This window comes from Nerophis lumbriciformis, linkage group LG01 (assembly GCF_033978685.3).
Source record: "Nerophis lumbriciformis linkage group LG01, RoL_Nlum_v2.1, whole genome shotgun sequence".
NCBI lineage: Eukaryota > Metazoa > Chordata > Actinopteri > Syngnathiformes > Syngnathidae > Nerophis > Nerophis lumbriciformis.
Window position 1 is genome coordinate 53,970,808 of NC_084548.2, and position 18,489 is coordinate 53,989,296.

At 40.4% G+C, this 18,489-nt stretch overlaps 1 protein-coding gene across 1 annotated transcript in view; it reads right to left on the reverse strand.

The window, feature by feature from the left end:
* Window positions 1–1,862: 1,862 nt before the first annotated feature.
* Window positions 1,863–18,489, reverse strand: part of LOC133623666 (adenylate cyclase type 6-like) — a 118,336-nt gene continuing 101,709 nt past the window's right edge. Inside the window, exons 21-23 of the mRNA XM_061986945.2 lie at window positions 12,557–12,761; window positions 12,301–12,425; window positions 1,863–3,123 (exon numbers count right to left, since the gene is read on the reverse strand). Coding sequence (XP_061842929.1) covers window positions 2,995–3,123; window positions 12,301–12,425; window positions 12,557–12,761 — 459 coding nt within the window. The 3' untranslated portion in view covers window positions 1,863–2,994. The remainder of the gene's footprint in view (window positions 3,124–12,300; window positions 12,426–12,556; window positions 12,762–18,489) is intronic.

An 18,489-nucleotide genomic window follows, 5' to 3' on the forward strand; every position in this document is an offset into this window, starting at 1 on the left:
TCTTCAGTAATGCGGACGCTGTATCGATCCATTGTGGTGAAGAAGGAGCTGAGCCGGAAGGCAAAGCTCTCGATTTACCGGTCGATCTACGTTCCCATCCTCACCTAAGGTCATGAGCTTTGGGTCATGACCGAAAGGACAAGATCACGGGTACAAGCGTCCAAAATGAGTTTCCTCCGCCGGGTGGCAGGGCTCTCCCTTAGAGATAGGGTGAGAAGCTCTGTCATCCGGGGGGAGCTCAAAGTAAAGTCGCTGCTCCTCCACATCGAGAGGAGCCAGATGAGGTGGTTCGGGCATCTGGTCAGGATGCCACCTGAACGCCTCCCTCGGGAGGTGTTTCGGGCACGTCCGACCGGTAGGAGGACACAGGGAAGACCCAGGACACGTTGGGAAGACTATGTCTCCTGGCTGGCCTGGGAACGCCTCGGGATCCCCCGGGAGGAGCTGGACGAAGTGGCTGGGGTGAGGGAAGTCTGGGCTTCCCTGCTTAGGCTGCTTCTCCCGCAACCCGACCTCGGATAAGCGGAAGAAGATGGATGGATGGATGGATTTCTGGTTATGTTAGACTGCACACCACTGAGTTGAGGTGTATTTTCAATTGATCAAATTCATGAAATTAGCATAGCAAGTGACGGAAAATCTAAGTAAACATGATTGGTCCGATTCCACTTATGGCTAGTGTCACATCACAGCGACCAAGAAGAGGAAAAAATAAATAAAAATTCAGTGTGCGAATCTATCAATTTAAAAGCAATTTGTCAGATTCAGAGATATATGTTTAAGTTATACTTTAAAATTATTTCCAAAAAAGTTTTTACTCACTGTAGATTTTATTGCTGGGGAGTTTGCTGCCCAATTTTGTCGGAGCTTTGTGGCGTTAGTACAATTAAAACATGTCGATGTTCTGGATAAACAAGGATATGTGTTCTACGTCATGAGCGTAGGTGTATGTTGGTGACAAAAACAACGCAAACACAGTTGAACTCTAAAAACAGCGCTACTAATTCAAGCATGAAAACACTCGACCTACTTGTTATCTCGTCCTACACCCCCGCCTTTGGGGTCCATGGCACGATTGCTTTATATAGATGATCACGTTATATACTCCAACTTTGAGTGTGTTTCGTAAAGGAGAAGTTAAAGGAGTGGGTGTCTAAAGTTACCGTCCCTGGGAGCCATCTTGATTGCAGGCTGCTGATTGACATGAGATTGAAACGAGAGCCACCTGCATGGTCTTTTTTGCTTTTATTATTGTTTTGTAAAATACAGTCGTACTGTTGAAGTGCATCAACAGAAAACAAAATAAACATCATCAAGGCGTTCCTATTGGGGGTGTATCAGTTGGTTGACCTTTTATTTCAGAGAGTGATGTAAAAGCTCGTCACCTCTTAAGGCAGAAATATTGTGAAATGTGAGCTCATAAACACTGTAAAATAATTTGCGGCAAACAAGAAGTCCAACCGGTTCGACCTCTTTTGATCTCTCAGTAGCAAAGTGGAAATACTGCTTTTTATTACATACATTCATTGGACTCTTTTGGGGGTGTTTGGGAACCTTCAGATGACAAAAAGCAAGTCTCGATTCATAAAAAGAAGGACCTTGCAAGCACATGACATCAAGGCAATGCATGTGAGCAGGCAGAGTCTGTTTTTAAAAATATACTTTTGAACATTTTTGCTTGGAATGGCATGAGCGTCCAGTAAAAATCACCAGAAGTCAGGATCGGTGGAGATGAATATAAAACATGCCTTGCAGCAAACAGTTGGACAAGAAAGCCATGTTGTGTCTCGCATCTAAAAACCCTCACAGTGAAAAGTTACAGTATGCCCCCTTTTTAGAGGAAAAGTTCAGCATCCTGCCACACACACACACACACTCACACACACACACACACACACACACACACACACACACACACACACACACACACACACACACACACACACACACACACACACACATACACGCATAATATTCACATACACGACTACAAAATGTTTCAAAAAACAGTTTTTTATCAGTACCGTGACTAACATATGACTGCTTCTCCTTAGCTTCAAGTCATCTTTCTCTGACCCGAAGCAAATCAATAGAAGGTTTGAACCACAAGCAGCCTCGTGGTGTGAGGACTGTGGACTGTGGATAATCACAGGCTGGAGGAAACAAAGAAAGGGCTGTGAAGGCACACACGCATGTTGTTTGTTGTTCTTCTTTCTTGCCTATGTGTGTGTGTGTGTGTGTGTGTGTGTGTGTGTGTGTGTGTGTGTGTGTGTGTGTGCATAGGCGCCGACCTACATTTCTGCCAGTGGGTGCTTGGTGTGTGTGTATTAAAAAAAATAAAAATAAAAATAGACGTCCAACGAAGTTAATATCCCATATGATTTGTGGCTTTATTACTTTGTAAAACGGACAAAACTCGCCACAAAATTAACTACAACAAGATTGATTTTTCAAAAATGATTTTAAAAATTGAAAGTTGCCATCAATCCCACGTGGGTGCTCGGCACTGGATCGGCGCCTATGTGTGTGTGTGTTTGTGTGTGTGGAATTCCCCCTTCGTGATTGAGTCCACAGCAACATGTGTTTGTCCCCATCGGCGACAGGGACTTTTACGACCGTGGCCTCAGCGATGACAACTAAACGAACGTACTTGGGACAGTTGTTCTTTGGTCGTGTTCATTCTTCATTAATCGGTCCTTGCATATACTCCAATTTCTTCATGTAGCTTATCCACCTGCACAAAAATAAATAACGACGTCCAGAAGAGAAACACTTGTACTATTGCTCATAAACACAAGCATACTTCCCATCCTAAGGCAACAGGGCTTTGTGGTCGCTTGTGCAAAAAAAAGCCTTCACACACGCACACACACGCACACACACGGCGTCCGTCTTCAGTGTGTTCGCACCGTGCATCAGTGCAGAGTGGGTCAACCCTATGGAGAGGGAGGGCGTGAGGGGGTGGGGGGGGGCGCTGTGGTCTGGCCTGGTTGGTTAACGGCTCTGGGGGCCACTGGTAAGGAAGTAAGTGGTCATTTCGCCCTTCCCCTTTACTTTTACGAGTCCTCTACAGTCCAGCTTGTAGCCGTTGTTGGCCAGCACGTGGTACAGGTCCGTGGTCACCTAAGAAAGGATATAGACATTTGACACCCACTTTGACACACACACACACACACACACACACACTCACACACAACAGAGGGTCTCTGTTTCTCAGTGAGCAATGGCCTAATGGAAATGTTGTGTATAAGCCGTGCTGCTATAGACTAAACTACATTCACTTCTGTTGATGTCAGTTAATTTTAACAGTCTACATGTGAACCCTTTTTCATTTGCATACATTTTCAGCACCTTCTCACTTAAAGGAGACCTATGATGAATTTCGTCTTTTCTGGCTTATAAATGTGACCAGCTAAGAGTTCTTGTTATTTTATTTTTTTTAAATAAAGGCACTTAAAACACGCACCGCAAGACTGGTACATTGTTTTGATTTTTATCAACCCATCCCCAAACTAACCAATGCAATAAAAACTGGCCTATAAAATACATTTGTAATATCTTTTTAATAGAGAAATTGCTTATTTTATGACCACTACATATTTGTAGGCACCATGTGCTTGCCATATGTGTGTAGTGTGTATGAAACACATTGTTTTTATTTCCTAGGGATTGTTGGTTTTGTGTGTGTACTTCTTGTGGGTTTCACTTTGTGCTATAAACTGAATCTCGGTGTTGATTATTTTTTTACAATGACGATAAAGGAATCTATCTATCTATCTATCTATCTATCTATCTATCTATCTATCTATCTATCTATCTATCTATCTTTCTATCTATCTATCTATCTATCTATCTATCTATCTATCTATCTATCTATCTATCTATCTATCTATCTATCTATCTATCTATCTGTTAGGTCAGGAAAAAAACGCAGAGGCTATATCATCCCTACAAGCCAGTTTTGCAGGTTTCCCTGCTCGTCAGGAGATTTTATAAAAACTATGAAAAGGAAATTTGCGAAACAGGCTTGTAGGGTTTTTTCCTAACCTAACAGATATTCCGCTCTAACCCGGTATTGAGTATAACGGATAAACCACAGAAACCTTGACTATATCTATCCATCTATCTATCTATCTATCTATCTATCTATCTATCTATCTATCTATCTATCTATCTATCTATCTATCTATCTATCTATCTATCTATCTATCTATCTATCTATCTATCTATCTATCTATCTATCTGTCTATCTATCCATCCATCCATCCATCCATCTATCTATTTATCTATCTGTTAGGTCAGGAAAAAAACGCAGAGGCTATATCATCCCTACAAGCCAGTTTTGCAGGTTTCCCTGCTTGTCAGGGGATTTTATAAAGTCTATGAAAAGGAAACCTGCGAAACAGGCTTGTAGGGTTTTTTTCCTGACCTAACAGATATTCCGCTCTACCCCGGTATTGAGTATAACAGATAAACCACAGAAACCTTGACTATATCTATCTATCTATCTATCTATCTATCTATCTATCTATCTATCTATCTATCTATCTATCTATCTATCTATCTATCTATCTATCTATCTATCTATCTATCTATCTATCTATCTATCTATCTATCTATCTATCTATCTATCTATCCATCTATCTATCTATCTATCTATCTAGTTTTTTAGCTGTATACAGTAGCTATCCATCTATCATGTTAAAAATGCTAATTCAATTCAATGTTGATATTGTTTATTAGAATAAAAAGACTGACGGTTATGCAAGCAAAAATCACTTTTTTTTTCAACTATTTTCTCTAAAATATGCTTCGAAGCAATGAAGTGTGTTTGATTCGATTACTCCATTAATTGAACAGACTAATCGAAAGGTTTCTTGATTACTGCGATAATTGATAGCTCCAACCATAGCTCTTTGTGTTACCCAATGTGTGTTTGTTGTAATGTATTTTTTTGTCTGCAAGATTGTCATAATCTATTTAACTATTTGCTGCAAAGAGTTTGAGGCCTCTGCTACAAGGGGTTAGGGGACTTACCCTGTGTACACGTATTAGTGTCTATTGAGTGCCTGTTTAAAATTACACAACCAAGTATTTGTTTTATGTAAGCTGTCTGTGTCAGAACTTGTGGATTTCAGTAAGCCGTTGAAATGTTGACCCGATTATGATAAGCAGGCTAGTTATTAGACCGTCCTCACACAAATATTCTCCGCACCTGACCTCGATCTATGGACAAAGCTCCGCCAATGGCTTTTTTTTTTTTTGCATACTACCAGAACCACTATCATGCCAAAGCCAAAGGCTAAGCAGAGTTGCAGTGTTGTTGGGTGCACAGGTTGTCACACATAATAACATCCCCTTCTGGCCACAGAGGACAAAAGCGCAAAGTGTATTATTTTTATTTACGATTTTTAGCCCTTCCTTTTGTGGCTCTGGGCCACGGTCGGGAGTGCAGTGTCTTTCTGTTGCTGCAATAAAAAACATCTTACGCAATGATAAACTCATCTAAGCGTGCTTTTGGACCTTGCTTTGTGCACTCGGGAATAGTCATGCCTTCACCAAACTGTTACCAACTGTACAAAATGTCATCTGCTCACCTCTAATATTTAATTCATTAATTTAAAGTGGTTAACTATCTGGTGCCTCTGCAATGGCCGACTAATGGTTTATAGCAGTCTTTTTCAACCACAATAGTGTGCCGTGAAATACAGTCTGGTGTGCCGTGGTAGATTATGTAATTTCACCTAATTGGGTTAAAAATATTTTTTGCACACCAGTAATTATAATTCGCAAATAATGTGCCGTTGTTAAATGTCTGTACATCGCAGGTAGCTAATTGCTTTGTAGATGTCGGGAACACGATGGTTTGTCGTGATCACAATATGCAGACGACAGCAGGAGGCAGCGTGCAGGTAAAAAAGTGCCTAATGCTTAAACCAAAAATAAACAAAAGGCGAGTGCCGCTTAGAAAAGGCATTGAAGCTTAGGCGTGGCTATGCAAAATGAAACTAAAACTGAACTGGCTGCAAAGTAAACAAAACACACAATGCTGGACGACAGCAAAGATTTACAGCGTGTGGAGCAGAGACGGCGTCCACAAAGTACATCTGTACATGACATGACAATCAACAATGTCCCCACAAAGAAGGATAGCGTCCGCACAACTTAGATAGTCTCGATTGCGAAAACAAAGCAGGTGCGGGTAATAGCACTCAAAAGAATACATGAAACTGCAACAGGAAAATACAAGCCCTGTTTCCATATGAGTTGGGAAATTGTGTTAGATGTAAATATAAACTGAATACAATGATTTGCAAATCCTTTTCAAACCATATTCAATTGAATGCACTACAAAGACAAGATATTTGATGTTCAAACTCATAAACTTTATTTTATTTTTGCAAATAATAATTAACTTAGAATTTCATGGCAGCAACCTGTGCCAAAGTAGTTGGGAAAGGGCATGTTCACCACTGTGTTACATGGCCTTTCCTTTTAACAACACTCAGTAAACGTTTGGGAACTGAAGAGACACCTTTTTTTTAAACTTCTCAGGTGGAATTCTTTCCCATTCTTGCTTGATGTACAGCTTAAGTTGTTCAACAGTCCGGGGGTCTCCGTTGTGGTATTTTAGGCTTCATAATGCACCACACATTTTCAATGGGAGACAGGTCTGGACTACAGGCAGGCCAGTCTAGTACCCGCACTCTTTTACTATGTAGTTGATGTAACACGTGGCTTGGCATTGTCTTGCTGAAATAAGCAGGGGCGTCCATGGTAACGTTGCTTGGATGGCAACATATGTTGCTCCAAAACCTGTATGTACCTTTCAGCATTAATGGCGCCTTCAAAGATGTGTAAGTTACCCATGTCTTGGGCACTAATACACCCCCATACCATCACAGATGCTGGCTTTTCAACTTTGCGCTTATAATGGTTCTTTTCCTCTTTGGTCCGGAGGGCACGACGTCCACAGTTTCCAAAAACAATTTGAAATGTGAACTCGTCAGACCACAGAACACTTTTCCACTTTGTGTCAGTCCATCTTAGATGAGCTCAGGCCCAGCGAAGCCGACGGCGTTTCTGGGTGTTGTTGATAAACAGTTTTCGCCTTGCATAAGAGAGTTTTAACTTGCACTTACAGATGTAGCGACCAACTGTAGTTACTGACAGTGGGTTTCTGAAGTGTTCCTGAGCCCATGTGGTGATATCCTTTACACACTGATGTCGCTTGTTGATGCAGTACTACCTGAGGGATCGAAGGTCACGGGCTTAGCTGCTTACGTACAGTGATTTCTCCAGATTCTCTAAACCCTTTGATGATATTACGGAGCGTAGATGGAGAAATCCCTAAATTCCTTGCAATAGCTGGTTGAGAAAGGTTTTCCTTAAACTGTTCAACAATTTGCTCACGCATTTGTTCACAAAGTGGTGACCCTCGCCCCATCCTTGTTTGTGAATGACTGAGCATTTCATGGAATCTACTTTTACACCCAATCATGGCACGCACCTGTTCCCAATTTGCCTGTTCACTTGTGGGATGTTCCAAATAAGTGTTTGATGAGCATTCCTCAACTTTATCAGTATTTATTTCCACCTTTCCCAACTTCTTTGTCATGTGTTGCTGGCATCAAATTCTAAAGTTAATATTTGCAAAAAAAAAAATGTTTATCAGTTTGAACATCAAATATGTTGTCTTTGTGGCATATTCAACTGAATATGGGTTGAAAATGATTTGCAAATCATTGTATTCCGTTTATATTTACATCTAACACAATTTCCCAACTCATATGGAAACGGGATTTGTACCAACAAAACAGGAAAAGCCACCAAAATAGGAGCGCAGGACAAGAACTAAAACACTACACACAGGAAAACACCAAAAACCTCAAAATAAGTCACGACGTGATGTGACAGGTCGTGACAGTACACCTAATTTGAGACAAGAACTATAGTGATGCATGCTTGGTTATGGTTTGAATTCATATCCAACAATTGCAAGTACAACTTTTTACTGTCAATATCGGCTACTGAGTTTCATTTTTTAATGATTTCTGCTTGTGGTGTGTGTGCCTTAGGATTTTTTCAATGAAAAAAGTGTGCCTTGGCTCAAAAAAGGTTGCTTTATAGTAACACAAATCGTACAACAGGTGGCAGTGTTGTTCTAAATGTAACCCACAGAGTCAAAATGATTTTCCTATCCTTTCCTGTGGCTGGGGAATTCAAATTTAGTCTTGTGTCTCTCCGGAGGAACATTAAAGGACCTTTCAGCCATAGAACATCACATCCTGTGCTAACAGGGATTCTTCCTCCAGGGAAAGTCTGAGAAGCAGATGTGTGAACCCGTGACCTTCCATCTCAGGGACAATCTTGTGTCTCCTGTGCCACTTCACAACACAAAATGCTATATTGAATGGAAGTGCATTGACTGTACCAGTGACTCTTGTACCAGCTGAGAGAATCTCTCACACACACCAAGCAGCACACATGTAGGACTTCTTGAAGGTATTGGTAGTAAGAAAAGCACAACTTTTCATATAAGACTAGCATCGATACTGTCCTCATTATGGCTACCGATGAGCTGTAACCTATCCCAGCTGACTTGGGGCACCTATTGTATAGACCGGGGGTTGGCAACCCGCGGCTCTAGAGCCGCATGCGGCTCTTTAGCGCCGCCCTAGTGGCTCTCTAGAGCTTTTTCAAAAATGTATGAAAAATGGGAAAAAATGAGGGGGAAAAAAATATTTTTTGTTTTAGTATGTTTTCTGTAGGAGGACAAACATGACACAAACCTCCCTAATTGTTATAAATCACACTGTTTATATTAAACATGCTTCACTGATTCGAGTATTTGGCGAGCGCCGTTTTGTCCTACTAATTTTGGCGGTCCTTGAACTCACTTTAGTTTGTTTACATATATAACTTTCTCCGACTTCCTAGGACGTGTTTTATCCTTTTTCTGTCTCATTTTGCCCACCAAACTTTAAACTTTGTGCATGAATGCACAAAGGTGAGTTTTGTTGATGTTATTGACTTGTGTAGAGTGCTAATCAGACATATTTGGTCACTGCATGACTGCAAGCTAATAGATGCTAACATGCTATTTAGGCTAGCGATATGTACATATTGCATCATTATGCCTCATTTGTAGCTACATTTGAGGTCATTTAGTTTCCTTTAAGTCCTCTTAATTCAATGTATATCTCATGACACGTACACTATCTGTATGTAATATGGCTTTTAATTTTTTGCGGCTCCAGACAAATGTGTTTTTGTATTTTTGGTCCAATATGGCTCTTTCAACATTTTGGGTTGCCGACCCCTGGTATAGACAGAAGAAACATTGGCACTCACATTTACATTTACATTTTAGAGTCTAAAATTAGCCTAACCACTGATAGTCTCACACACACACACACTAGATGTGGTGAAATTACCCTCTTCATTTGACCCATCCCCTTGTTCCACCCCCTGGGAGGTGAGGGGAGCAGTGAGCAGCAGCGGTGGCCACGCTCAGGAGCCATTTTGGGGATTTAACCCCCAATTCCAACCCTTGATGAGAAGTAATGGGTCCCATTTTTATAGTCTTTGGTATGACTCGGTCGGGGTTTGAACTCACGACCTACCGATCTCAGGGCGGACGCACTAATCACAAGGCCACATGCGAGAGTAAGCCAGAGTACCCGACGAAAGTACTCCCTCAAACAGGTTAAGATGCGCTGGGCAACGAGCTAAAAACCAGAGCGTGGTGTCCGGAATAAACTCATAAGATGTCAGCAGGGCCAGCTGGAGGCTTTGTGTGGCCCTAAGGAAGATTGTGTTTGTGGCCCATTTTGGTCTTTAATATTACCTATATTATTGTTTATATAATTATTAAACTCCCGAAGAGCCCTTACTTCATCCTAAACATCAAGTCACCGCCCCACGTACGCACACTCAGTATGTTTACATACTAAACTACATTTGGACTACATTTGGTTGACACTAGCGTTTTAAAACATGTAATTGTCCAAGTTTCCCTTTACTTGATAGTGTAAGGTAAATATTTGCTAATTCATGTATAGGATTATCATTAGTGGACAATAATAATCATGATATTACATCATTAATATGATTATTATTATTCTTGTTATTAGTTTATCTACAGGAGGTTAAGCCTCCTCACCTGTCTTTAAAAACGTGTGCCGCCTCTGTTTTGAACTTAATCAAGGTTGCTTGAACGCACCACAGTTATGTATTAAGAGATGCAAAAGTGAAACTTAAACATAACTTTATTAAATATTGTACTGGATTATTAAGAGCCATATTATTATTTTACTGTTTTTAAGTGGATTTTTTTCCCCAATTTTTGAAATTTTAGAATTGTTTTAGTTTGTTGACAAAGGTGAATAGTGTTCACTTGACTTCACCTCCGGTTTATGTGACATCACATTCTGTTGTAGACAGCTCCAGCCTTGGTAATAAAGTTGTAAAAAACACCCCTGTGTTATATTCCTGAGCCCAGAGCGGTAGAAAATGGATGGATGGATGTGTTTTTAAAAGCTGGCTGCAACCAAACTAATGCAATAGTTCAGGGATTCTCAAACTGTGGTACATGTACAAAGAAACACCTAATTGAAGTACAGTGTTTCATTTTTGTTTTTATTTTCATCATTTTCAAACACAGTGTTACTGCTCAAACTGTCTGTAATGTTAATGTGTCCAAAAACTGGTTAAATAAAACCACTGCCTTGTTTTTAATGAACACCTAGGCCTACTGTGCTATTGTATTTTAAAGGCCTACTACTAACGACCACGCAGTCTGATAGTTTATATATCAATGGTGAAATCTTAACATTGCAACACATGCCAATACGGCCGGGTTAGCTTACTAAAGTGCAATTTTAAATTTTGCACGAAATATCCTGCTGAAAATGTCTCGGTATGATGACGTCTGCGCGTGACGTCACGGATTGTAGAGGACATTTTGGGACAGCATGGTGGCCAGCTATTAAGTCGTCTGTTTTCATCGCAAAATTCCACAGTATTCTGGACATCTGTGTTGGTGAATCTTTTGCAATTTGTTCAATGAACAATGGAGACAGCAAAGAAGAAAGCTGTAGGTGGGAAGCGGTGTATTGCAGCCGACTGCAGCAACACAAACAGCCGGTGTTTCATTGTTTACATTCCCGAAAGATGACAGTCAAGCTTTACCATTGGCCTGTGGAGAACTAGAGACAATAGAGACTATTACCAGGAGGACTTTGAGTTGGATACGCAGACGCGGTACCGTGAGTACACAGCTTCCAAACATTTGATCGCTTGCCCGTACGTGCGTGCCGCTATGTGCATGTCATGTACGTAACTTTGGGGACTTTGGGGAAATATATGTGCTGTATGAACTTTGGGGAGGTGAACGGTACTTTGGGCTGTGGAATTGAGTGTGTCGTGCAGGTGTTTGAGTTGTATTGGCGGGTTATATGGACGGGAGGGGGGAGGTGTTATGCGGGATTAATTTGTGGCATATTAAATATAAGCCTGGTTGTGTTGTGGTTAATAGAGTATATATATGTCTTGTGCTTATTTACTGTTTTAGTAATTCCCAGCTGAATATCAGATCCCACCCGCCTCTCACAGCATCTTCCCTATCTGAATCGCTCCCACTGCCCTCTAGTCCTTCACTCTCACTTTCCTCATCCACGAATCTTTCATCCTCGCTCAAATTAATGGGGAAATCGTCGCTTTCTTGGTCCGAATCGCTCTCGCTGCTGGTGGCCATGATTGTAAACAATGTGCGGATGTGAGGAGCTCCACAACCTGTGACATCACGCTACTCGTCTGCTACTTCCGGTACAGGCAAGGCTTTTTTATCAGCGACCAAAAGTTGCGAACTTTATCGTCGATGTTTTCTACTAAATCCTTTCAGCAAAAATATGGCAATATCGCGAAATGATCAAGTATGACACATAGAATGGACCTGCTATCCCTGTTTGAATAAGAAAATCGCATTTCAGTAGGCCTTTAATGTTGGTCATTATGGTGGTACTTGGAGAGCCAAGCGTTTTTCTGAGGTGGTACTTGGTGAACAAAGTTTGACAACCACTGCAATAATGTAGTTTTTAGTGCATGTAAACATATCAAGTGTGTATGTATGGGGCGGCAATGTTGTGTTCAGGGTGTGACAGGGGGCCCTTCAGTAAGCTTGTGAATAGGGTCCCAGAATTTGATGCTACGCCCCTGCCTGCAGGCTACTACTCCAGTGGGATGCAATAGTACTCCCCTGACAACAGACGTGATGTGATTGGTTACTAAGTGTGTTACCTGTATGTAGTCTGCTAGTCCTGTGCTGTCCATTCGACTGGCTACATTGACTGTGTTCCCCCAAATATCATACTGGGGCTTCCTGGCTCCAATCACCCCTGCCACCACCGGTCCCATGTTCAGACCTGAGCACAGCCCAAACTATTAGTCACACCAGCATAACTCAGTCTAAAATTCTCCTACTGGGAAAAAAAAGGCTTCCCAAACAAATGGTAAATATCAACACAGAGCAATATTTTCCATCCACCCGCCTTACCTATTTTCATCTGGAAGTTGTTGAAGGAGTGCTCGTTGATGTACTTCATCTGCTCCCTAAGCCTCATGGCGTAGTCGGCCAGGGCCAGGATGTGCGAGCGACCTTCTCTGTCGTAGGTGGAGACGTTGAGGCCAGAGGCAACCATATAAGTAGAACCGATGGTTTTGATTTTCTCTAGCTGACGGAATCTTTCCTCACTGATGATCTAGGAAGCAAGTGGAGAAGGAGACAGATGAGGCAAGGGACCTAGAACAAAAGAGACATTTTGTATGGAGGGCCTAATGTGATGAAATTAAATAAATAGATATTTATGTTTTTTTAAATTACTATATTTGAAATAAAACACAAATGTGTTCTTAAATATGCCATTCATTTATTTCATGTAAAATTACATATAATTATTTAGCCATTGGTTGAACTATTTCATGATTTACTTCCTTATTTCATGATACAATGTGTTATTTTTTTCATTATTTCATGGCTCAGTTAACTATTTCACGATTTATACAATTATTTCGCAATTTAAGAAAATATTTCACAAATTAATTAATTATTGCTATGATTTAATTATTCATTTATTTCATGATTTAATGATTTAGTTGTGTGGATGTGAGTGTGAATGTTGTCTGTCTATCTGTGTTGGCCCTGCGATGAGGTGGCGACTTGTCCAGGGTGTACCCCGCCTTCCGCCCGATTGTAGCTGAGATAGGCTCCAGCGTGCTCCGCGACCCCAAAGGGAATAAGCGGTAGAAAATGGATGGATGGATGGATTTAGTTAATTTTTATTTAATGACACATTTATGTAGTTATTTATGTCCTAAAACCTGATTGGTGATTGGTGAATGCTGACTTGCAGTGTTTGGACAAGATTTGTTTCCACACTTTGACGGCTGAGTTTGACAGATAAAATAAATTCATAAAGCACTGACAAGGGCCGAATTGGACAAAAAGAAAATAAACAAAATCTGTAAATAATTACTTAAATGTGTTATTAAATAATTAAATAACTACATTTATCATTAAATCGTGAAATAATGAAACCAATAAATAATACATGAGTAAATAATTAAATGTAATTTTACAATACATTAATGATACATTTAATAACACATTTGTGTATTTATTTCCAATTGTAAATAATTAATAGCACATTTAAATAATTATTTAAAGATGTATTTATTTATTTGATTTTGTTGAATTTGGCCCACCATAATTTTGACCCCGTAACGTAACTCAGCTTATAAACTTTTAAACATGTTCATCTTTTTAAATTGTTTTTATTTGTACCTCTCACAACAGAATACAAGAAACAGAAGTGCAGTGTGCATGTGTAACGGACGCCACTTAGTGTGGATATGTGATAGTATGCTGGTTGAAACTCACTTCCCCGATGCCTTAAGACCTGTGCTGTACAGCCAGAGACAGCACTTTACTTTTAGCTCACTAACTAGTAGTGCTGCTCAACTTTAAAGGGGGCCGATGATGATTTTCGCCTTGTCTGACGTAAAAATGTTGTTACAATGTTGAATACTAGTGTTAAATAATGCGTCAAATCATGAGGTTCATGCATTTGGGCACAAGCTTGCACACGGTTTTGGGTGCTTCTGACCGATGTGTTTTGCAGTCTTTTTTTTTTTACAAAACCCAAAACCAGTAAAGTTGGCACGTTGTGTAAATCGTAAATAAAAACAGAATACAATGATTTGCAAATCCTTTTCAACTTATATTCAATTGAATAGACTGCAAAGACAAGATATTTAATGTTCGAGCTGAGAAACTTAATTTGTTTTTGCAAATAATCATTAACTTAGAATTTAAAGCCAGCAACACGTTGCAAAAAAGTTGCCACAGGGGCATTTTTACCACTGTGTTACATGGCCTTTCCTTTTAACAACACTCAGTAAATGTTTGGGAACTGAGGAGAACATTTTTTTAAGCTTTTCAGGTGGAATTCTTTCCCATTCTTGCTTGATGTACAGCTTAAGTTGTTCAACAGTCCAGGGTCTCCGTTGTCGTATTTTACGCTTCATAATGCGCCTCACATTTTCAATGGGAGACAGGTCTGGACTACAGGCCGGCCAGTCTAGTACCTGCACTCTTTTACTATGAAGCCATGCTGTTGTAACACGTGGCTTGGCATTGTCTTGCTGAAATAAGCAGGGGCGTCCATGATAACGTTGCTTGTATGTGCCTTTCAGCATTAATGGTGCCTTCACAGATGTGTAAGTTGCCCATATCTTGGGCACTAATACACCCCCATACCATCACAGATGCTGGCTTTTCAACTTTGCGCCTATAACAATCCAGATGGTTCTTTTCCTCCTTGGTCCGGAGGACACGACGTCCACAGTTTCCAGAAACAATTTTGAAATGTGGACTCGTCAGCCCACAGAACACTTTTCCACTTTGCATCAGTCCATCCTAGATGAGCTCGGGCCCAGCGAAGCAGGCAGCGTTTCTGGGTGTTGTTGATAAATGGCTTACGCTTTGTATAGTAGAGTTTTAACTTGCACTTACAGATGTAGCGACAAACTGTAGTTACTGACACTGGTTTTCTGAAGTGTTCCTGAGCCCTTTACTCCTGAGCCCATGTGGTGATATTCTTTACGCACTGGTGTCGCTTTTTGATGCAGTACCACCTGAGGGATCGAAGGTCCGTAATAGCATCGCTTACGTGCAATGATTTCTCCAGATTCTCTGAACCTTTTGATGATATTACGGACCGTAGATGGTGAAATCCCTAAATTCCTTGCAATAGCTCGTTGAGAAATGTTGTTCTTAAACTGTTGGACAATTTGCTCACGCATTTGTTGACAAAGTGGTGACCCTCGCCCCATCCTTGTTTGTGAATGACTGAGCATTTCATGGAAGCTGCTTTTATACCCACCTGTTCCCAATTAGCCTGTTCCTCGCGTTAATTACAACATCAGCGACCTCTTACCAGGGCTTGCCCATTTTTGTGGCCCTAAACAACATTTTGCTTGTTGCCCCATTTCAGTCTTTGTTATGCAGTCTCGTGAGTATTGTAATACAGTCGTCCTAATCATTTGCGGCTTGCAAAGGTGACTATGTGGGTGTTATTTCATGTCTAGATGGCTTCTTTTTGTTAAAAAACGTACTTACAAAGCCGTAAAAAAATGTTTTTACTCTGCGATGAAAATCCATCCATCCATCCATTTCTACCGCTTTGAAAATCATACTTTATAATTCATATTTCGCGAAACCAATTACCAGCAATAAACAAGGGTTTACTGTAATATTTTGGGCAATCAGAAGTAGATATAGCTACGGGAGCCTGAGTGTGTGCATAAGGACACAACCAACAAAAAAGCAATTCAAGTATGTTTATAATTAGATATTAAGAAATCATGTAATATTAATACTTTACAAGTTATGTAAATATTTATATTTACTATACATAATCACGTATGACCAATAAACAAAAACACTAGATTCAAATAGACTACAATTCAATTAAATCCAATATGTACAATAGTCATGTGTTTATATTCAAGATCATGTCCAACGTTTATGTGAAAAGTTATAAAAACAGATTGATAAGGAAAATAAAAAATATCCTACACTATATCTTTGGGGAAAAGGTTTAATCTTATGTCTTATCTGTCATGATGATGGCGTTCAATGTGACGCTACAGTGGGCTTTTAAGTGGACGCGGCTGCGATGCTATTAAAGGGGAACATTATCACGAGACCTATGTAAGCGTCAATATATACCTTGATGTTGCAGAAAAAAGACCATATATTTTTTTTAACCGATTTCCGAACTCTAAATGGGTGAATTTTGGCGAATTAAACGCCTTTCTAATATTCGCTCTCAAAGCGATGACGTCACAACATGACGTCACATCGGGAAGCAATCCGCCATTTTCTCAAACACCGAGTCAAATCAACTCTGTTATTTTCCGTTTTTTCGACTGTTTTCCGTACCTTGGAGACATCATACCTCGTCGGTATGTTGTCGGAGGGTGTAACAACACGAACAGGGACGGATTCAAGTTGCACCAGTGGCCCAAAGATGCGAAAGTGGCAAGAAATTGGATGTTTGTTCCGCACACTTTACCAACGAAAGCTATGCTACGACAGAGATGGCAAGAATGTGTGGATATCCTGCGACACTCAAAGCAGATGCATTTCCAACGATAAAGTCAAAGAAATCTGCCGCCAGACCCCCATTGAATCTGCCGGAGTGTGTGAGCAATTCAGGGACAAAGGACCTCGGTAGCACGGCAAGCAATGGCGGCAGTTTGTTCCCGCAGACGAGCGAGCTAAACCCCCTGGATGTCTTGGCTCACACCGTCCCTTATGCCACCGAAGATGATCAAGAGAAGAATATCGACCCTAGCTTCCCTGGCCTGCTGACATCAACTCCAAAACTGGACAGATCAGCTTTCAGGAAAAGAGCGCGAATGAGGGTATGTCTACAGAATATTTTAATTGATGAAAATTGGGCTGTCTGCACTCTCAAAGTGCATGTTGTTGCCAAATGTATTTCATATGCTGTAAACCTAGTTCATAGTTGTTAGTTTCCTTTAATGCCAAACAAACACATACCAATCGTTGGTTAGAAGGCGATCGCCAAATTCGTCCTCGCTTTCTCCCGTGTCGCTGGCTGTCGTGTCGTTTTCGTCGGTTTCGCTTGCATACGGTTCAAACCGATATGGCTCAATAGCTTCAGTTTCTTCTTCAATTTCGTTTTCGCTACCTGCCTCCACACTACAACCATCCGTTTCAATACATTCGTAATCTGTTGAATCGCTTAAGCCGCTGAAATTCGAGTCTGAATCCGAGCTAATGTCGCTATATCTTGCTGTTCTTTCCGCCATGTTTGTTTGTATTCACTATGTGACGTCACAGGAAAATGGACGGGTGTTTATAACGATGGTTAAAATCAGGCACTTTGAAGCTTTTTTTAGGGATATTGCGTGATGGGTAAAATTTTGAAAAAAACTTCGAAAAATATAATAAGCCCCTGGGAACTGATTTTTAATGGTTTTAACCATTCTGAAATTGTGATAATGTTCCCCTTTAAAAAGAAGTAACTACTGCAGAAGACTCACCGCTGAAATAAAGTTTAGCAGACACAAAGTATAATTGATTCCACATGCAGTCCATCAAAGTAGAAACAAGCAAACACCTGCACAGAACGATGACGATCAGCTACTAAAGTGATTGGTTGCCATAATCGTGTGGCCTCCAAGTCATTGTGGCCCTGAGCAACCGCTTAGCGCGTTTATGGCCGGCCCTGCCCTTGACATCACAAATGTTCTTGTGGAAGAATGGACAAAAAAAATCCCACAAACACATTGCAACACATTCTGGAAAGTCTCCCAAAAGAGAGGACATGGTAAAAGCTGTAAATGGTCAGTTGTCCTAATATAGGCTGACCATATTCTGAAATCTCTAAAAGAGGACACATATATGCGTGCCAAGGCGGGCAGCACGCCAAGGCCGGGACTAGGTGAACATTTGCCAATGATACTCGAACTTGCTTTATAAATAATATATTTATTTAAATAAAGCATTTTTTCTCCTCTGTTGACAGCAGTGTGGGCGCTAGGAATTTTCAAAATGGGCTCCCAGGGACCCATCAAGTCATAAAAATGGGGTCCCACAGTACATTTGTTTGTAAGCGTTTTGAAAACAAATGATAAACGTATGCATTATCCTGTTATATCTCACATTCTATATTGTGTTTTGGAAAAAGGTTGTCATAAACGTTGCTTAATTAATTTAAAAAAAGAATAAAAAAAGAAAACAAATTTGTATACATATGTAAATCAGAATCAGAATCAGAATCAGCTTTATTGTCATTACGCAAGGTAACGAGATTGAGGCCATTCCATACAGTGCGATGTGTGCATGCTAGAAAAACAATGTGCAAATATATAAAAATTTAAAAAATGTAGAAGTGC